The following is a 22,672-nucleotide window of genomic DNA, read 5'->3' as shown; positions in this document are numbered from 1 at the left end:
TTACAATGGCTAGGTATAGGTATTACATAGATAAGTATATGTGTAACATAGATAGTTGTAGGTATTACATAGATAGGTATCGGTACTACACGGATAGGCATATGTATTACATAGATAGGTATAGGTATTACATCAATAGGTATAGGTATGACATAGATAGGTATAGGTATTACATAGATAGGTATAGGTATTACATAGATATGTATGGGTACTACATGGATAGATGTAGGTATTGAATAGATAGGTATATGTATTACATAGATGGGTATAGGTGTTACATAGATAGGTATTGGTGTTATATAGATAGGTATAGGTATGACATAGATATGTATAGGTATTACACAGATAGGTATAGGTATTACATAGATAGGTATAGGTATTACATAGATATGTATATATATTACATAGGTAGGTATATATATTACATAGATAGGTACAGGTATTACATAGATATGTATAGGTATTACATAGATAGGTATAGTTATTGCATAGATAGTTGTAGGTATTACATAGATAGGTATAGGTATTACATAGATAGGTATAGGTATTACATAGATATGTATAGGTATTACATAGATAGGTATAGGTATTACATAGATAGGTATAGATATTACATAGATAGGTATAGGTATTACATAGATATGTATAGGTATTACATAGATGACCCAACTATCATTATCTGTCACTTGTGAATTACTGCCAGTCTTAGGATAGATAATCCCCGTAGCTCGTAAATCACTAACTCGCTAGTGAATGATCTCTCCGTCTCTTCCTCACACACCAAATCATGGCAGCGATGATGGCGATGGCAACAACTGCACCTGCTGGTGTTCCTGTACTGGTCACTAGGAGGGTTGTCGTGTCTGTGGCGGGAACCAGTGTGAAAACACTGCAAGACTCCGTAATACAAACATCGTCTCCACATCGGGCACGGTTGCATCATTGCAACGTATTAAGTGGTCAACACAGTGTGGAAGTATGAAAACCAAATAAACGTTTTTGTTTGCTTGTTCTTCAACGCCACACTCAGCAATATTCCAGCTATCTGACGGCGGTCTGTAAATAATCGACCAGACACGAGCAGACACGAGCATTGGTCAACGCAATTGGGTAACGATGATATGCATCTATCAAGTCAGCGAGTCTGGCTACCATATCCCATTAAGCGCCTCTTACGACAAGCATAGTCACCTTTTAGGGTTGGTTGGTTTGTTGTTGAACGCCGCACCCAACAATATTCCATCTATATGACGGCTGTCTGTAAACAATCCAGTCTGGACCAGACAATCCAGTGATTAATATCATGAACATCGATCCTCGCAATTGGGATCAATGACATGCATCAATCAAGTCAACTAGCCTGACCACCCGATCCCGTTAGTCGCCTTTTACGCAAGTACAGGCTGCTGAGGACCTATTCTACCCTGGATCTTAACGGGTGTTATGAAGTGGTGCGTCACAACTGGAGATGAAACATTAGAGAGCATTTAATCATTAAATGAAGTGGTACATCACAACTGCAGGGGATGCTGAAGACCTATTCTACGCCGAATCTTCATGGGTAAGAATAAAAGTAATTCAATGTTCAGTTATAATGCCATTTAAGATCATTTACGTTTTAGTTCACACAACAGATTTGACAGAAGTTGAATGACACATGCGCCAAAGGAAAACGTTTAAGTATCCATAAGGATGTTCAATTTATTCACCTCATCATGGCTACACGTTACTGTCTCAATCTATGCGACGTAAGGCGATATTTACACACTCACTCATGCTACGAATCAAAATACGCAACTGTACGCCAGCCGTAACTCAAATGTAATCCAAAAATGGCATCCATACTATCATGACTTTGAATTTTCCTTGTTACAGCATACCGACCAGTGTAAAAATACTCAAGGGCATACTCAATATAAAATAACCTAACTTACACCAAAAAAAAAACATAGAGTAAAAGTACTTTAATAAAGTGTGATTGTATGCAGTTCAATAACTATAATGATCACTACAACATGACAATATTCGAATACTAGAGCGCTACTCACATGAAGTCAATGTCGCCATACCCGAGATCTCACTGACCGGAGTCATATGAATAATGCCGTTTTTCTGAATATTCTATAATTCTTGTGAAATGCTCATTATAAGGAACCTGAAAGCTTTGCATTATTCCACATATATAAAATGTAATGTTCCCATCGAAACTGTTGCAAACTGTTTCCTCCTTTTCCGATGTTTCTGTAGGAAGAACGACACGGATCATATCCTTATTCAAGTACAAAGCTCTTATTTCATTTGTTTATGGGCGTGTTCATCCCTAAACGTTGTATTGACAGGTAATGTGTGGAGATGTATATATACTCCATGACAGAAGAAAGTATGCTAACAATACATTTGTGATTATTCAATGATCCACGTTGTACAGGGAAGTGATTTTCACGTTTGTGCAAGAGGCGTTGTCAGGTCCCTCAGCATGATGTTAAACTATTTCGACCCCTGTCCGGTCCCCCGGCATGATGTTAAACTATTTCGACCCCTGTCAGTTCCCCCGCATGATGTTAAACTATTTTTACCTCTGTCCGGTCCCCCGGCATGATGTTAAGGTATTTCTACCACTGTCCGGTCCCCCGGCATGATGTTCATCTATTTCGACCTCTGTCAGGTCCCCCGGTATAAAGTTCAACTATTTCGACCCCTGTCAGTTCCCCCGGCATGTTGATAAACTATTTCGACCTTTGACAGGTCCCCCATGCATGTTGTTAAAGTATTACGACCTCTGACAGGTCCCCCGTGCATGTTGTTAAAGTATTACGACCCCTGTCAGGTCCCCCGTGCATGTTGATAAACTATTTTTACCACTGTCCGGTCCCCCGGCATGATGTTCAACTATTTCGACCCCTGTCAGGTCCCCCTGCATTTTGTTAAAGTATTACGACCCCTGTCAGGTCCCCCGTGCATGTTGTTAAAGTATTACGACCCCTGTCAGGTCCCCCGTGCATGTTGTTAAAGTATTACGACCTCTATCAGGTCCCCCGTGCATGTTGTTAAAGTATTACGACCTCTGTCAGGTCCCCCGGCATGTTGTTAAAGTATTACGACCCCTGTCAGGTCCCCCGTGCATGTTGTTAAAGTATTACGACCCCTGTCAGGTCCCCCGTGCATGTTGATAAAGTATTACGACCCCTGTCAGGTCCCCCGGCATGTTGTTAAAGTATTACGACCTCTATCAGGTCCCCCGTGCATGTTGTTAAAGTATTACGACCTCTGTCAGGTCCCCCGGCATGTTGTTAAAGTATTACGACCCCTGTCAGATCCCCCGTGCATGTTGTTAAAGTATTACGACCCCTGTCAGGTCCCCCGTGCATGTTGATAAAGTATTACGACCCCTGTCAGGTCCCCCGGCATGTTGATAAACTATTTCGACCTCTGACAGGTCCCCCGTGCATGATGATAAACTATTTCGAACCCTGTCAGGCCCCCCTGCATGATGTTAAAGTATTACGACCCCTGTCAGGTCCCCCTGCATGATGTTTAACTATTACGACCCCTGTCAGTCCTTCCCTGGCCTTATTCCTCTCACTTGACGCAGTGACACCGTGACACCTTTTACATGTCCACAGTGAAGTTTGGCCTGGCACTCAGATTGACGCTCTCTTCAAGTCCATTCAAGTCCATCGGTAAAGCTGCTTAGGATGATGATGCGAACATGTCATCTCTATTAAAGCTCCAATCATCCACTGTCACATTTAAATGATATTGCTATACACAACGTTAGAGTTTCAAATACAGAGATAGTTCACATTGAGACAAGACCCGTGAAGATCCGGGGTAGAATAGGTCTTCAGTAACAAATGCTTGTCGTAAAAGGCGACTATGCTTGTCGTAAAAGGTGACTAAGGGTGGCAAGGCTCGCTGACTTGGTTGATGCATCCAATTTGCGTGGATCGATGCTCATGACATCAATCACTGGATTGTCTGGTCCAGACTCGATTATTAACAAAACGCCGTCATATAGCTGGAATATTGCTTAGTGCGGCGTAAAACAACAAACCAACCAACCAAAATAACATTGAGACAAAAAATGAGGAGTTTCCGATTTATAAGCCAGTCCAAGCTAGTATAGCTTTTCTTTCGACTACAAGTCATTGTGAAGTCTCCTCCATCTGCAGGGGCGGTTGGGTAGCCTAGTGGTTAAAGCGTTCGGTCGTCACGCCGAAGCCCCGGGTTCGATTCCCGACATGGGTACAATGTGTGAAGCCCTTTTCTGGTGTCCCCCGTCGTGATATTGCTGGAATATTGCTAAAAGCGGCGTAAAAACCGTACTCACTCACTCCTTCATATGCTCCCCTTGCAGGGGAACTGGTTGGACCTAGAAAGTACAGATATCTTCATTGATACATAATGTTACCCTAAAACTTAGATCATTTTTATCTTCTCAATTCAAGGAAAATAATTATTGTGTTTTTTAAATATTATTCGTTTGCTGATAATTGCCATACTTATTACAGATGTACATACAAACATATCTGACCAATATTTAAGATTCTAAAACACGGTGGTATCAAGTAATTTGACAAGTTTGTTTTTACATGAAAGTCATGTTATACTTTTGTTTACTTATATTATGATGACTGTCGTTTGCTCTTAGTACATAAGCATTTGAATATTATGATCCCTTCACTAACCTAGCCCCAACGCTACCATTGGGAAGGAAAGACATGTCAAGCGAATACCAATCACAGTTGTAGTACTGGTTGTTGATGAAGTACAATTGATATCAGTGTTTTGCTGGTTTGTGTGAACGACACTTAAAAACGTCTAAATATAAGGTACAAGAGATTGAATCTTCCTTTTCTATTCATTCCGTCAAACATTACGCGTTTCAAGTTCCTCGTTGGAATGCTCGTTTGATGTAGATGAATATGTTTGAGTGAACTGTGTCATCCGTAACTAAGCAGTCTCGAGTTCTTATTCTTTTTCATCGCCTTAAATAACTCGGGTTATGAAACTGTTAAACAAGTTCTGTTTCCGCGACAGCGTGTGTGATAAAGAAATACACGTTTTTGCATTGAAAAAAATAAATTAAAACCAAAATTATGTTTTATCATAAAGCAACGCTTTGTTTTTAGATTACTGCTGCGGCCGTTTTGATTTAATTAATAGCAGCATAAAGTATGTGTTTATGAATATATTTGGGGGCACGGGTGGCCCAGTCGTCTAAGGCTGCTACAACGACTTCCCATACTGTTGTTGGCCTTCCAGCCCGTCTTGTGATATGTTTTATTTTTCTTAAGTGACCTTGCCTGTGATGTGTACCTGTAAAATAAAAATAATCTTCTTAATGACATGAGGGGGCACGGGTGGCCCCTGTCGTCTAAGGCACCGCGATTCGCTGTGCAGAGTCGCGTCCCTTGGGCGCGCCAGAAACCTATGATTGTGGGTTCGAATCCCGATTCGGCCTGATTGTGTTTCTAGGTTTGTCAGCACCATACCCGTGCTCGTGGGTTTCACCGAAATGGTAAACGTCTGAGACCTGCATCACTTCGGGCTTTCCTCACACATTAAGCTGACACGCCGCGATATAACTGGAATACTGTTAAAAGCGGTGTTAAACCAAACACACTCACTCACTATGAATATATTTCGATGAAGTGACATATGTCCAGGAAATGAATGGTTATGAACAGCAGGTATATGTGTTTATCATTATTTCTCCATAAAATGAATGGTCAATAACAGCAAGAAGTGTGTGTTAATAAATATGTTTTCCATGAGACGTTTGGATAAGAATAGCAAGAAATAAATATTTTTCAATATCTTTTAATGACACGAATAGTTTAAAATAGCAAGAAGTATGTGTTGAGTATTATATTTCCAGGAAGGTAATGATTTAGAATAGCATGAATATATGTTTTAGTCATATTTTTCATGAAATATATTGTTGCAAATAGCAAGAAAAATGACACAGGCGAAAATAACGATGGTAATAGAAACCAATCATAATAGTAGGATCAGAACCAAGGCCAATCTGTGAATCGAAGTACAGATCAGCAGGTCACTTTCATTACACAGAGATTAGAAAATGGGGAACACATGTACCTGTAATCCCCAATCCCCCATTAGTTTATAGGCAACGGATATAGTATAACGATGATACATGTGGACACTGTATGAGGGTGTGCATGCTGTTTATCGCCGCAGTTCGAAACTATTCTTTCTATATCGTATGAAAATACTACATGCCCGTCAGCTTTAAATAATGTCCCACGTTGGTATCTGTAGAAACACGTGTGGAGTTTCTGTGGTGGCGTAGAATGTTCACTCGTTTCGTAAAGCAATGTATCTTACAACAACGAGTATAGTATTTTCTATATAGAACTCCATATCGGGTGTCCCCCGCTGTGGTAGTATCGGAGAGTGCTCACAGCGGGAGAGGATGATACTCATTCATTTCGTGGTAAAATATTAACTTTTACGTTCAAGACGTCAAAATGTCCGACTCCATCTGCATGACGGGAGATATTACCCACGTTTTGTCTATTGTGATCAGATGTTTGTCATCATACCTGGATATTGGTCGATAAAGGTGTAACTAACTAAAGATGTGTCGAATTGCTGAGCAGGTAAGTGATATGTTTGTTGACTGCCACGTTCAGGCTGTCCATTGCTTCGTTTTGGTCACTCGGATTGATTGTTGCAGAAACCCTATTGATTTCACATGTCAAGCGTCTGTGAACTCAAAGACACAGATCTTTATGTTACCTACTTGTGGATATATCCTGGCAGTGTTACACCATCTCCAGAATGAAGTCGTGTGATGAAACGCATCAAACTTCATATTAATATATTTTTGAACGTCAGTTTCTCGATTTCGCCTAATTAATATTATTTGAATGTCACTTTATATAATAAAGGCCCATAATCACATTTGCAATCATTTCGTTTGTGGCTGCACTTGCAAGTCAATGTGTCGACTCCTACATGTAATAAAATAGTGACAGACTCACCCTCTATATTTCAAGGAATGTTTTCATCGATGACATGTTATTTTTTTTAGAAACAGATTGCAGTGGCTTGTGGATAGTAACATGCGGGTCGTGCTATGTCACGTACAGAGGACACCGCAGAGTCAGATTTTGCACGTCCACAGAGGATTGTTTTGAGATATATAAAATGCATTTGCAGCCAGATGCAAGAAGCAGAGAAGAAATTCATATTTTATAAGGCTAGAATACGCAACACATGGCATTTATAGAACGGCAAGGCCAGTGAACGCTTTCTGTGAACGCTTTAAAGCTTTATTATCTGGTAAATACACTGTCGAAGAGTCTAAGTGGTTTGTGTCTGTGAACTGCAACCTTCACGGTGTCACGTGACCCGACTTTACTGTGCGTTATACCGAAATGTCTTCTCTGAGTCTAGGGTCATTTGTCGACTTGAGTAATCAAATGCCTGTCCCAGTGGAAGTATGTTTCATGGCCAATCCAGCGTAAATCTTTCCCTCAACTACTGAGAATGTCTTGGCGTAAGCGGTCCCTAGCCGTAAGTGGCTACGCTTCAAATACCACATATTTTCTCCGTATCAGCACTTGTTAATCACCATGGCATTACACAGTAAAGACACAATCATATTATCGTAAAATAGGTTTTTAGTTTCCTATACAGGTTGACGCTGCCACGCCCGGGCTCAATGGAAACCAGATGCAGTTGAGCAGTAGCCATGGCAATGTATGGTATTCAGTAGGTGAATGATATAACCCATATAAAAACACCTCGTCAAAAGTATCGCCAACTTTTTTGGATTATCAGAAAAGAGATGGATGAGGGTAAGATGGAAAGCGAAGATTACCGAATGTTACCGAATGTCAAATAAGATGCTATGATTGCAAATACCAGGAGAAATGAGCATTGGCACAGAAAAAGAAGAAGCTTTATTCGCCAGCGACTCCAAGGACTATAATTAGGGATACATAGAGGCAGTATGAGTATGGTACGTATCAGGAATGAGATGGACAGATCAACACGTACGTGTCTTTCTGTGATATTACTCTTAGCCTCTTCAGTTACATTCGTTCCAAAGACAGACTTTCAAATTGGTAGAATTTTCATTCAAGATTAATAGCAGTAAAGACTGAACTGTCAGTCATCAAACATGACTCTTCCTATGGAGACCTCTTAGGTGTGCATACGGTTGGACTAAACGTACTTACAAGGTTCTACAGGCAGATGATGTGTCAACACACAGTGTGCCATTTGCAAATCCCTACACTGAAAATGACTTCGCAATTACATTTCAAATTTGGTGGTGCGATACTTTTGATGAGGTGTTTATGTAACGAGACACAATCCCTTCCTCAAGTAATCTGGGTTTATTATTCGCAAAACAAATATCATATATTGTAATAAATTAAGGTTTTAAACTGGCTAATTCTTATAAACAGTTAATAATAATACTAATAATACTACCAATAATATAATAATAATAATAAAAACACACAATTATGTTTAAAACTAATGAGCCGACATTTACACAAACAGATCATCTCTTTTACTTACTTTGTTGTAAAAACATATATTGTGCAGTTAATTGAATGTGATTGGATAACTCGTATGTTGCCCTTCCAGGAAATGTACGGAGTTAAAGGTCGGCCCCTGCAAACGGGCGGATTTGTGTAGTGACTGTTGATTGCCCTCACATAATATGACTTGAATGTGTGTGCCTAGATGAAATCGCGTAGTTGTAGAAAGGAAAGTATCACTTGTGTTGAGGTGGGGTTCAGATGAATCCTTTCCGTTGTATTGAAGACGCAGTCAGTAAGGAAAAGCATTCTATTGTCATCCACCGTAAGTATCATGTTGTGTGGTTAACACAGGTATAATTAGCTACAATAGCCTTTTTGGGGGAAGTTAAATCAGCAAGTCGCAGACGTAGTTATAACATGAGACTGTGTTTCTGCCATCAGTAACTATTTGCTTGAAGGAAGTTATTTGGTGTATATTATAGAATTTTCACTTCATTTACTAGGCAGGTGCAACGATGCTTCCGATTGTTTGAATAGAATTCAGTTGTAAGTATGAGGGCCCTTTCCAAATACTGCCGCATGTATTACTGTAAAATCGCCAGTGGTCTACCTGAGCTTGGTTTCGTTGCTAGGATTTGATGTGCGTTCTTTGCTGTAAAGTTTGTGTATTTGGTTTGCAAGCTGTGCTAATTCATGACAGAGAGCATCTTATTGGGTTGATAAAGGGACCATGTCTGTCTCGGTGGCCCGCATAATCAGGAGCGACGCTTGCCAAATAATGACAGGGGTCCACAAACGGTTTGGGACACAGTGGTTATGTCGCCAAGCAGGAATCTGTGACGTCAACAATGAAGCAACGTCATTGTTTATTGTGTCCCAATAAGTAAAGACATCACAGAATAAATACGTCAACAGTCAGCTGACGTCATAGAGAATCAGATTATCGGCAGTGTACGTTAGCAGAGGACGTGTTGCTTTCGGGATGTATCACAAAAGCAGGTTTTGATGTGACAGGAACGGGATTAGGCAGAGGTAAGTCAAAGGCTATATTCCTTGATGCGAAACCATTTTCTTTCAATATTCAAACAGACTTTTGCCTTATCCAGTGACGTGTGTTCACTGCAGACGACTGTTTAGATTTGGTTATTGTATCCTAAATTCCTCTGTCTAATAATTTAGTATGAATAGACAAAGCTTATGGTGACGAGGAAAGTGTTCTTGGAAGCGTCGGCATTGTGGTAGTGAATGAATGGGCTTGTTACGAAAGTTAAATGTGCTTTTAATTGAATGTGATTGGAGAACTAGTATGTTGCCCTTTCCAGGAAATGTACGGAGTTATAGGTCGGCCCGTGCAAACGGGCGGATTTGTGTAGTGACTGTTGATTGCCCTCACAAATTATGACTTGAATGTGTGTGCCTAGATGAGATCGCGTAGTTGTAGAAAGGAAAATATCACTTGTGTTGAGGTGGGGTTCAGATGAATCCTTCCGTTGTATTGAAGTCGCAGTCAGTAAGGAAAAGCATTCTGTTGTCATCCATCATAACTATCATGTTGCGTGATTAACACAGGTATAATTAGTTAGTGTTTTGGGGGGAAATCTAATCAGCAAGTCGCAGACGTAGTTATAACATGAGACTGTGTTTGTGCCATCAGTAACTATTTGCTTGAAGGAAGTTATTTGGTGTATATTATAGAATTTTCACTTCATTTACTAGGCAGGTGCAACGACGCTTCCGATTGTTTGAATAGAATTCAGTTGTAAGTATGAGGGCCCTTTCCAAATACTGCCGCATGTATTACTGTAAAAACGCCAGTGGTCTACCTGAGCTTGGTTTCGTTGCTAGGATTTGATGTGCGTTCTTTGCTGTAAAGTTTGTGTATTTTGTTTGCAAGCTGTGCTAATTCATGACAGAGAGCATCTTATTGGGTTGATAAAGGGACCATGTCTGTCTCGGTGGCCCGCATAATCAGGAGCGACGCTTGCCAAATAATGACAGGGGTCCACAAACGGTGGTTATGTCGCCAAGCAGGAATCTGTGACGTCAACAATGAAGCAACGTCATTGTTTATTGTGTCCACATAAGTAATGACATCACAGAATGAATACGTCGAGACACAACTGACGTCATATAATGTGGTGTAGGTGATCTTGTGGCATTCACTATGTTTCCTCCATGAATAAAATTGTAGAGAAGATGAGTGCCATGGAAAATGTTGATGTTTTGTGATTTAAATGTATGTAACTTACATGGATGCGCAGAAGAAAGGAGAGTGATTGCTAATGTCAAATGTTACGTTATATGGATTAATTTGCAAGCATAATGTGTATGCTAACTTGGGTTAGTGGACACAAGTGTGAACGACGGATGTGTGTAATGTAAAAGATAAGGAGGAGACATGATCTAATGTGTTGTCGGTGGTCTAAAGGGGGGTTTTACGATGTAGATGTATGCTGCTGGTATATTATATGTTGTAGGTGATCTGTGGGATTCACCAAGTACACTCCAGGAATATAATGTGTTGTAGGTGGTCTAATGGGCTTCGCGATGTATACTACTGGTACATAATGTTTGCAGGTGATCTGTGGCATTTATGATGTATACTACAGAAATATTCTGATGGAATTCGCGATGTATACTCCTAGTATATAATGTTTTTAGGTGATCCGTAACATTCACCAAGTACATGTATACACCAGGAATATAATGTGTTGCAGGTGGTCTGAAAGGACTGGCGATGTATATACTACATGTATATTATTATGTTTGTAGGTGATCTTTGGCATTCACGATGTTTACTACAGGTACATAATGTGTTGGAGGTGGTCTGAAAGGATTCGCGATCTATACTACTGGTATATAATGTTTTGTAGGTGATCTGTGGCATTCACGATGTATACTACTGATATATAATGTGTTGGAAGTGGTGAACATGTATAGTATATAATATTTCCTAGTTGATATGTTAGGATTTACGATAAATGATCCTCGAGGTATGAGTGATGACGAAAAATACGTGTGTAAAAAAGAGTGTTGTAAGTTCCGAGTGACATATTTTCCGTAATCACTCGTACCGAGTGGGTTGTTCTATTTACTACCCATAATCATATCAAAGACATGTTTCATGTATACAATGTCCCGATCAAGAATCAGCTTTTTGTATCAATCCGCGTGTGAAAGAAACACTGTCCACTTACTCCAACCGCATTTTCCACTGAACGTGTTATTATGCGTGAAACATATAGTTCTGTTAAAAATGCTTGAAAGAACACATTATTGCAGTTTTCTGTCTGGTTTACACAGCGTACACTATCTAGCATTGATAAAAGAAGACACGTTTTAAAAAGATCTCGTCATGAATAGACAGTCACCGTCGTGCATCAGCATAGACGTGAATTTAACATTGAGAAGATATAATGTGTCATTCTAAACAAATGACAAAAACTGTAACATCAACATAGATGGAATGTACATTAGTCATGTTGGAGAAAAGTTACGAAAAGTGGGTAAACTTTGAAATGCACGATTGAAATGAACGACTTGACCCAGATATGAGACAGTTGAAACCAGGAACGACATCAGAACCGTTACGAACACGCTTGTGGCGTGAATGTAGCCGAAAAGATGACAGGAGTTCGTTGAGATTTTGATGTTATGATATATTAATGATCGAAGAGTTGTTGAAAGACTAACACAACACCTGGAGACTGTCAGCTTTCACGGATATTATTCAGTACAATATCGAACTCAAGATCATCTCACTGGGGTCAGCTGATTTTTTAATGATTTTTGTTTTGATTTCAAAACCTGCCTAACTGTTGAATTATGAAGTATCTGATTAACGTGTCGAAATGAACAAAATGCAAGGAATGACATTTAGTTCCACCTTCTTCTGTCACGTAAAGCTTTCCTGTATAACGTTCTGAACTAAATGAATGTCAAGTTGAGTCTTTTTAATTGTGGTTTCATTTTCATTGTCAGCTAAAATCTTACCGATGTTATCAATGTTCACAAAGGCCAACCTGTCTGCAATAAGTCAGGTGTTTTGATTCGGGTGGTCGAAAACAGCAAGAGCTCCAGCACATACCATGGCAAAACAGGACTTGGTGGTGTTGATGTTTGAATTATACAGTACTTCAATCTGGCCATATGAAGTTATTAGAATAAAGACATTAAATGTATTGATGTTGAATTATACGAATAACTCTTCCTGACCGTCAGATCTCCGTCCACTTCATCGAGATCATTTACTTTGACAGGAGTCAAATGGTCAGCCATATTTGTTCACAACCACCGCAGATGCAGTTTTGGCTTTTATGGTAAAATGAAAAATCATGTGAAATACATGCTTTGTTGGTTATAATGTGAAATCATTTTGTCCCAAACATTTCGAATCAGTGAGAGTGTAGCCCGTAAATAAAAGCCGTGAATTTCTGAATGAATATGCGATAGGAGGAAAATAGTCCCGGTTTCCAATGGAAATTGATCTTTGTTTAACTGACGAATCAGCTTTGATAATCACTAATTGTACACTATGCAAATATCGAAAATATATTACACTGCATATTTTAACCCATGTGGAGAACAAATGTTTATAATGCTTCTCAGATCTCCTAGCAAACGTAATATACCTTTTCTATACAACATGAATCCAGCCTGTTGACCAAGAACACATAACATACAATGTACTTTCTCAATATTGTGGAAGTTGCCTACTCACACATGACACGTCGCACGCCTTTAGCGTTTATTGATCTTCTGTTTCACCAGTTTCATTTTCAGGGCAATAGACCTTAAAGTATAACTTGATCGTGTTATGTTTTCGTTCGATCCTTCGCATACACAGTCCTCTTTATACTTCGATTAAATGATTGGAATGAAACATCCTAAAATATCCTGACTAACTCAATTATGCGCAACACCAAATCTTTAATGTCTCATCCATACAACATTCTACTTTGTTTTATCACGTGATGTAACGTCAATATACCAACAACGTGAATATCAAGGGGGATATGTCAACATTGTAACACACCATAGCAATATTCACAATCTCAGGTTCCAAACAGCCATCCATCTTGGTCAGTCTCTCTGTACCTTTGGTCGACGTCGAGATAACCATAAGTCGACAACGTGCACTCTAAAGGTCCAAATGTGAACATGACGACACTGAAACACAAAACGTCTGGCCTGGTTGTACACAGACTGATGCACTTGTCCTTTGATGCCCCATGAAGCTCTACGTAGTTGTGACCATTTATTGCCAGCCTCTCATACATGTCCATCGTTTTCCCATACACCGTCACTCTGTAAATACAAGCATGTGTGTTAGTATTAGTTCAAGACGTTAAAACATATCATACCAGACTAAGAAATATCACGGCTTGTGACGAGCGAAATAAAAATACAACAATAGTGTTCCTGTCTGTCGACTCCAATGCCAGCTTACAGCATTATGTTATAATGTTCAGTTGCGTTATGCCATTTTAAACTCCAGCGTTTTGCCCTTGCACTGGTAATTAAGTTGTGCTCTGAAATGGTACAGCAAGATAAAGCATTGACCTGGGCTTCAATACAAAACTGTAATAAAAACCAACAAAATGCTGTAAAGAATACAAGTTATTGAATCACCCAAGGTAATAACATGAACGTGTTTGCATAATTGAATCTTGTATATTTTGTGAAAAAGAACCATAAGCGTCTCAAGGATACTATCAACGAGCACTGCATATCGAAAACGACCATCAGGTGCAAACTGTGCTATATAACTTGTATTTTTTTAATTTATTTTGAAACATAAACTGCATGCATGATTGCATTTAAAAAGTCATGCAAATACGGTCATGCCAATACAAGCTGAGACTTGTCGATATTCCTCTTATTAAGTATAATAGCCTAGTCGGGTAGCCTAGTGGTTAAAGCGTTCGCTCGTCACGCCGAAGACCCGTGTTCGATTCCCGACATGGGTACATTTCTGGTGTCCCCCGCCGTGATATGCTGGAATATTGCTAAAAGCGACGTAAACCCATCCTCACTATTTGCATGACATGGGCGATGTTGGCATTGTACGTTTGCCTCTTTTAGCAATATTCCAGCAATATCACAAGCAACTGTCGAGTGATAAACTAATAGACATTAAATTGTATGTTAATAATGTCGATGCCGTAACACCCACTGTGCTTTTAATTTGCACAGAGATGAGGCAATTTCCAGTGACTTTTTCCCGAAAGGGCACACCCTTATCCAAGATCATCACCACCTTTGCAGACAGGGAGGAATCATTTAAGATTGAGTGGTGTACAAGAGACGAACTTGTTACTTTGGTGGAAGTTAAGTTATGAAACATGGTATGAAACGTAATGTTAATCTATTAACATATAAATTATTACCACCTTTTGTATTCATTGGTATTTATTGTATTTATATGTTTAGGAGTATAATAGTACAGTAGTTATTTGCACTTTCAGGCTGATGATGACCTGCGTTGTCAATTGAGAAGAATCCGGACCACGACAAAGGCCAAAATTCTTATCTTTATTATAGATCTCCTGGATCTAGAGGCTGTCATGGAATATGATCATGACGTTCGTCATGAATGTAAACACTCACTTTTGAATTAATTAGTTACCATTTTGATCGAATTTAGTTTCCGCTTTGAAAACCTCTTCCCCTGTCTTTCGCCTATGAAGGCTTGTCCTCTAGGACCCGTGTGGCGCCCTTTTGGTTTGGAGGACGTCTTTGACACACTTGCTGTTTTTTCCCATAATGTCCTCTTACTGTTTGCTTTCATATGTATTTTCCTTCCCCTTAAAGTGATAATCAATGTTGTACTATAAATGTGTCAATTTTATAAACTTTATGACGATGCAGCTTGAAAATGGAATTGATCTGTTCGTATGTCTTCACGTTTTATGTGCCAATGCAACCACACCATCCATAATTCATTAATGCGAGTTTCCTCCCTTGTCAATGAAACCACATCATTGAAGCTGTCAAAGGTTTAATTTGTTATAATTGTCTAATGTTTGTGAGGTGCGTTTAAACCATATAACAGTCTTCTCGGTGGCAATTGGAAACGACAGATGTGTTTCTGACACTAACTAAACCTTAGTAATCAACAACTATACCTGCTGGAGTAAATCAGTTACGGATGTTACACTTACAGATGTATATTTACAGGTTGATGTATTGATTATGACCCAGCTTCAATCTATATCGTCAACAATACGAAATGACAGTTACATTTTTAGAGCAGAGTCTAAGGCAATTTTAACAGCTGTCAAACATGTAAATAATCAATAACAACATCAACAGTTTATAATATTTTCCGACTTACTGTCGTGTCTTGTGAAAATTCACCACAACCATGGTCTTGCTACTGGCCAATGCTTCAACGTCTTTTGTTGGTTACCTGGCCATGTTGGAATAATTGGTAACACAGTAACTGAAGCTGCAAAAACATATCAAAGCAGGTGTAAACAAATAAGCCCCACTAACGGCTGTTCCTACTGGAGCTATCAGTCCAGATTTCAAGAGGTCACTCTGAGGTGATGCCGTATTGGCCATACCAGATATATACATGAATAATTATAGAAAGGTGAGGAACTCCCGATGTGTATCCCTTGTGATGAGAGAATGTGTATCCTGTGTGCGTGAGATGTTTGAATGTGTGGATCTATCCATCACAAGAGATACGTACTTCACAGCAACATCAGTTAAGGTCCTTCATAACCAGGTTCGTCCTCGTGTAATATTGTGCGTTTCAAAAGAAAGTGATTAAATTTGACGTTTGTTGTTTGTATTTTTTATAAAGTTTAATATTTTATGTATTTGTAGTATTTAATTCGTAACTGAGATTGTTCATGGCGACGCCCTCAATGGGGAAGAGGTAACAAAATAATTGTGAGGATATTTAAGACCACAACCTTTGCTGCATTTAATACCTGCCACAGATTTTCTCACAGCGATTTTGTTTAATAAAAAACAATCGGCTAAAGTTGCTAAATAACGACCTGCCACTAAGGCACTCACGCAAACGTTGCTGGGGTACCATGTAGGCAGCAGGTGTACCATACGTCTCAATAGCCCCCAGTATGGCGTTCGTCCTTTGGATGTTGGCGATCTATACATGTTTCCAGGAGTAAGTAAGAATAAGATTTATGGGTGAACAACTTCTTTATTACAATTAGGAGCGACGTTTCAGTGAAGGTTCTAACACCGTTTTCAAGCAAGTGATATACAAAGTATGGTTGACAAGTATTTATACAGGTAGGAGGCAGTGTTTATACAGTAGAGTAGATATCAGATGTAGTTGTACTGGAGTGGAGAAGCCTGTTCATCCATAAATCTTGTCCCTACTCAGTACTCCAACTTCTAAATGCCTATCAAAGAAGAAATGTTTCTAGGAGATGTGTTACTGCATTCCGGGCTGCAGCAACCACACCATTTTCGACACTTGCGTCTGTCGTTTTCCTGCTCATAGCACAAGAGGATAACGTGATGATTAGTTGATGCATGTCATCGTATCCCAATTGCGTTCATCGATGCTCATGATGTCAATCACTGGAATGTCTTTTCCAGACTCGATTATTTACAGACCACCGTAATATAGCTGGACTATTGGTGAGTGCGGCGTTAAACAAGACAAACAATCCATGGAAAAGAATATTCATTTATTACACATATGCGCATAACAACCCGAGACCACAATATCAGCCAGAGGGTCATACAATAACTTTTGTATCATAAGCCATACAACCAAATTGTAAAATGCAATACATTTTTACCTTGTTTGGAAGATATTGTCTCATGAAAACCAGCAAAGCAGACGAGCAGACGAGGCACCAAGGGACGTTATTCAAATATGTTACCTCCCGAGCTGATGTTGATCACCCATTAAAAATCCATTGACAAAAAAACCACATCAGCCCAGCTGGGGTGTAATACAGGTCTGGTTATTACACCCCCTGTGACATGACGGGGGTCCATGCAGGCACTGTAAGTCCCCATGGTCCCTAGTATGGTGATCTCCCTTTAGTTACTGACGATCCCTAGCCAATTTTTATATTGTGTTGTTCACTGATACTTATGGTTTTTATATATTCTCAACTAGTTTTAAATCGAATCTGTGATATCCTAGTTATTGTACTGTCCTTCGTTGACAGCTTTTTATTTAGTCTAAATCTATGTATTATTAATGTACTTCTCGTCACGATATGGCTGAAATACTGCCGATGTGACGTTAAATCTTAACTCACTCACTCACTCACTGTGACATGACGGTCTCAATGCTGCCTCAATCGCACATGCAAAGTGCCTCATATCATTGATAGGTACATGTATATGAATAACTCATATACTAAAACTAACACAAGAAATACAGTCTCCCATCTTCACACCATTTTTATATATCCGAAAAACGTCTCCGAAACATTCTATATACTATTTTCTGTACCGTCCTTCAAAATATGCTTTAATTACTATGTTAAATATACAACAGCTAAAATACAAAAAAAGAAAAACACAACCAATTGCCCCAAAACAAAGACACTGCTTCAAGAAAGCGCTAGTGGTTAAAGGCAGCTGGACTGTAAATTGAATATTGTATGATGGAATGTAACGTCTCTTGTATTTGTGTCCAACCCCGTGCTTAAGGTTTTGTTTGTTTCTCTGTTTTGTTTTATTAATAACGCAATCAGCATTACTCAAGCTACATGAGGGCGGCCTGAGTTTGGACCAGGCCAATCAGTGATTGATATTGTGAGCAACTATCCATGCCGTCGGGGTACGAGAACACGCTATCAATCAAGTCGTCGAGCCTGACTACCCAATTAATTAAATCGCCTCGTTCGACAAGCATGTTGGTTGCAGGGGAAATATTCTAACCCAGCGCCAACGCGGGCTGATCGTGAAACCAATAGCGACGTGAATGTACGTGTGTGTGTGCGCGCGCGCGCGCGCGTGTGTGTGTGTGTGTATGCTCGTACTGGTACGGACTAATGTCGATTTTTATAGTGCTAGCCAACTGAGGCACCGAGCCGACTAGTCCTTGTATTAGCCCCTTAATGTCGAGCACCAGGCACGGTAACAAGTACCATCTTTTAACGCCTTGCGGTATGACACGACCGGGGATCGAACCCAAGACCTTCCGCTCTTAGGACAGACGCTCTAAACACTAGACCTCAGAGGCAGTCCACTTGCAATGGTGAGCTCTGGGATTGACATGAGTAAATACTGATATTAATGTTCCAGGAAGTTTGTAACTTTCTTCTGGAAGTGAATCCTTGCACAAATGACTTCAGCAAATTATGACACGACCTGCATCGCAAGCTTGAAGTGTTTAACCAGTGATACAGTATGAAACAGATGTATGCTTTTCTGTTATTATCACAATCAATTACATTCTAAATATCTTTTCCAAGCAAAGTTTTTTTAACCAACCCTCATTGTCATGGAACAGGGTGTTCTCTACGCGGACATCAAGAAGCGCTGACACACTAGCTGTCTGTGGTGTTACGGTATGCTTCATTTTTTGTCCTAGTCATGTAAATCTAGTTGTCAGCATCACGTGTAGTGTTGTAGTAAGTTGTGTCTCCTGTATTTGCATGTTCATCAAGACGCTGATGTTGGTCAGCTGTGGTGTAGTGAGCTGCGTTACCTGCTTGGTCCTCTTTGTTCACGGAACCACTCCCAATACCTTCCACGGTGTTGACGTACTACATGTCCACTTTACCATAATGGTGGCCTATGTCCTCGCAGTGGGACGGCGAAGTGTAGATATTCGGAACGCTTGCATCGTCTTCTGAAAGTTATATTACAGGAAACAGTGATGGTGAATGTGAATCGTCGTGTGAATCTAGTTGTCAGCATCACGTACAGTGTTGTAGTAAGTTGTGTCTCCAGTATTTGCATGTTCATCAAGATGCTGATGTTGACCAGTTGTGTTGTAGTAGGCTGCGTTACCCGCTTGGTCCTCTGTGTTCACGGAATCTGGAGAACCACTCCCACTAACCTCCACAGTGTTAACGTACTGCCTCTCTGCTTTACCATACTCGTGCTCCATGTCCTCGTAGTGGGACGGAGAAGTGTAAATATTCGGTGCAGTCGCATTGTCTTCTGGAAGTCAAACGAAACAGTAACGGTACCATGATACCCTTAACTTCTTTTAACATTTCAGAATAACTCTCTTGATCATGAATGTCTTTCCAAATTGTGTAAATGATGCCGGTCTGCCAATTTTAGTCCGGAAGCAATTGGTTGTCTTGGATAAATGTGTGAAACGATAACATACGCAAGGTATGTAATGATTAATGACAGCAAAGTTTCAAACACATGTCCTTTTCTAGTTGCTTCAAGGTGTCATTGTCAATGGTATATGACACAGACGACATGTTCCCTACCTGTACTGGAGTTCCTCCTCATCCAAACGACGATAGCGGTGATGACGCAGCTAACAACAACGCCACCCATTGCTGCTCCTACCGCGATGTAGACGACGTTTGGTGCATCTGTGCAAATAGAAATAGCAACACAAAGTATATAAACTATTTACAATGTAATGCCTTTGGGGTTCTGTATATCAATTTGCATTCAATAGCTGTTCAGTGTGACTGTTCTTGTTCCCAAAAAGCATGCAGATCGGAATCGGTTCAGGATTTGTGGTCCATAGAAATATTGTATTGTGCAGTGCTAGTACACTCAAAATTCGTTAATGTGTTATATTTCAACATATGAAAGTAACTTTGAAATTTGGTTAAATTAAAGTTCGGGACATGGCAGATCATGTTACTGTTTTGTGTATCTGTACTGCTGTTGTCCAAATCAGAGGGCCCGAACGTTGTTGACGACGTTGACGATCCATATGTCCAGATACTTGTCGTTACATCTTGAAAACAAGACAAGGTTGTTATGCTTTGGTGTGTCGGATAATTCAACGCAAATAGTGGTTAACATAGCAATATATTTTATTACAATCGATGACATTAATAATCGTGAAGGAAGAAATCCAGGCCTGACAAATGAGAAACAAGATAAAGAATCTAATCGTGATGTCACTCACTATTATTGATAAACAAGGTGGCAGCATGTGAAAGCAAACAATGAACACTTACTGATAATAAATTTGTTACTTTTTAGTCTTGTAACCTGTCTAGTGCCAGTCACAGTGTTATCCTCACAATACCACACAGATCCATTGTCTATCGTAGAGTTTATTGTGAGAGTCACATTGTGTTGAAGGTCGTTACAGCTAACTGTGAAACGATCTTTGTACTTGATTGGAGACGAGCTTGGTATCCCCAATGAGCACGTTTCTTTTGCTCCCTCGGCTTTGGTAGTGAAAGCTTGATTGTCATTCAGATACCACTTCATACCACTGATACCACGACTTCTATTGGTGCATACCAGGGTGAAGAGGCCGCCATCTGTTGCGGTGGGTGGAGAACTGAAGAGATGCAAGGAACCTGCAATACAAACCGTCCTCAAACACCTGACGATGATGACAAAGGGGAACATGAAACAACAATAAGTGAATAATACTAGTTTACTACGGGAAATTAGTCAATGGTCAAGTGTGCTTATTATGTAAGATAAGGTTCATGGTACTCTGCTCAAACGTAGGGCATATTCGGAAACAACTTCAAATTTCCAAATGGTAAGAGAAATTAGCTTCAAGTAATAGCTGTATGATAAGAATTATTTGTCCAACATTCATTCACTCAACGAGCGGTCGGGTAGCCTAGTGGTTAAATCGTTCGTTCGTCAAGCCGAAGACCCGGGCTCGATTCTCGACATGGGTACAATGTGTGAAGCCCTTTTCTGGTGTCCCCCGCCGTCATATTTCTGGAATATTGCTAAAAGCTGCGTAAAACGTCACTCACTCACTTACTCATTCACTCAACTAGTCACACTGCGTACGAGTCTCCCAACAGCGATTTGAGGGAGTATGTCTCACTCCTCTAGCAGTGCCTGGCCGCCAAGTTCAGCTATCGTGGTCGGCGGCCAAAATCGATGTACCACCAAATCTGTCATGAGGTCTAAGGCAGACAACGGCTTGATTCGACCCCGACCCCGACCCCGACCACGCCTATCAAAGAAGTGCAAAGTGAATCGGGACTCATCTGAAAACATGACACGTAACCAGCGACAAATACCCATGTTTCGACGTTATGGACACCACTGACGTCTGTTGGGAATATGGCGATTTGAAAGATGCGACACAACACGTGCAAACTATCGGATGTGCTTTCGTGTTAAATTGTACAGCCAAAAACGTTCTTGCACAGGATGTTATTCGTTAACACTTTGTTCTGATACGTGGTATCAAATATTACATATATATTTCATGATTCCTTCCTCTTTTGACGGGCATATAACCTGTTGGAAGAATGAGGGTGTGGTGTGGGGTGGGGTGGGGTGGGGTGTATGGGAGACACCTATACATACACAATGGTATAGCTTCTGTTTTGGGCTGGACCCATGACGTGAGATAGAAATTACACAAAAGATTAGCAGAATAACTAGCTTTCCTTCTTCTCGTGATAACTTCATTGTTTACTGATGAAATGTAAACATTCCCTAAAAGTTATTTTAAACCTAGCACAATAACTGTGGTGGGATGTAAATAAATAAAGGAAAGGAACTATAGTGACACTCACCTCCTTTGCAAAGAGCAGTGACATTACATAGCAGTATAATTATCAGCACGTTTTCCATCTTCTCAAACGTTCGCTTTCTGAAGTCACCAATTCGAGACATTGTCGTAACACATTGAAGTTATAGGATTTGTTTTAACCGACTGAGGTAGTTACATACTTATTGCTGTTGACAGCTTTTATCCCAACACCCAATACGTCTAGCATTGATTCAGTAATAATTCCAGGGAGAAACAAATCTGAGAGGAAAACATAAACACTTATCTCCCTTTGAATCATCAGTTGGTCAAAAGCCTTCTACTTCACAGTCATGCTCCCATGGTCTGTTCACAACATATATCACAGGCTTTTGATATTGACTCTCTCAATAAGTCGTCATATTTCTCAGATGGGGGTTTGTGCATTTCAACACTCTCTTTTAGTAGGTGCAGTCAGCATCTAGATTCACACACTCGTTCACAGCAGGATCTAGAACCGGGATCCGTTTTCTTTTGT

The 22,672-nt window shown here is 40.0% G+C and overlaps 2 protein-coding genes across 2 annotated transcripts in view; both read right to left on the bottom strand.

Annotated features, from left to right (window-relative positions):
- LOC139457315 (uncharacterized) overlaps positions 1 to 13,810 on the bottom strand; it is a 58,803-nt gene extending 44,993 nt beyond the window's left edge. The window contains exon 1 of the mRNA XM_071238723.1: positions 13,623 to 13,810. Within this exon, the coding sequence (XP_071094824.1) occupies positions 13,623 to 13,810 (188 nt within the window). The remainder of the gene's footprint in view (positions 1 to 13,622) is intronic.
- A 5,570-nt stretch (positions 13,811 to 19,380) lies between these two features.
- On the bottom strand, positions 19,381 to 22,280 carry LOC139457314 (uncharacterized). Its single transcript, XM_071238722.1, has 5 exons — positions 22,181 to 22,280; positions 20,636 to 20,986; positions 20,314 to 20,409; positions 19,925 to 20,032; positions 19,381 to 19,640 (listed from the first exon to the last, which is right to left on the bottom strand). The coding sequence occupies exons 1-5, from the start codon at positions 22,278 to 22,280 to the stop codon at positions 19,381 to 19,383; spliced, it is 915 nt and encodes a 304-aa protein (XP_071094823.1).
- Between the last annotated feature and the right edge of the window lie 392 nt (positions 22,281 to 22,672).

This window comes from Haliotis cracherodii, unplaced genomic scaffold, assembly GCF_022045235.1.
Source record: "Haliotis cracherodii isolate W230 unplaced genomic scaffold, xgHalCrac1.p SCAF_12, whole genome shotgun sequence".
Classification (NCBI taxonomy): domain Eukaryota; kingdom Metazoa; phylum Mollusca; class Gastropoda; order Lepetellida; family Haliotidae; genus Haliotis; species Haliotis cracherodii.
The sequence above is the reverse complement of the archived record's forward strand: the minus strand, read 5'-3'. Positions and strand labels throughout refer to the sequence as shown.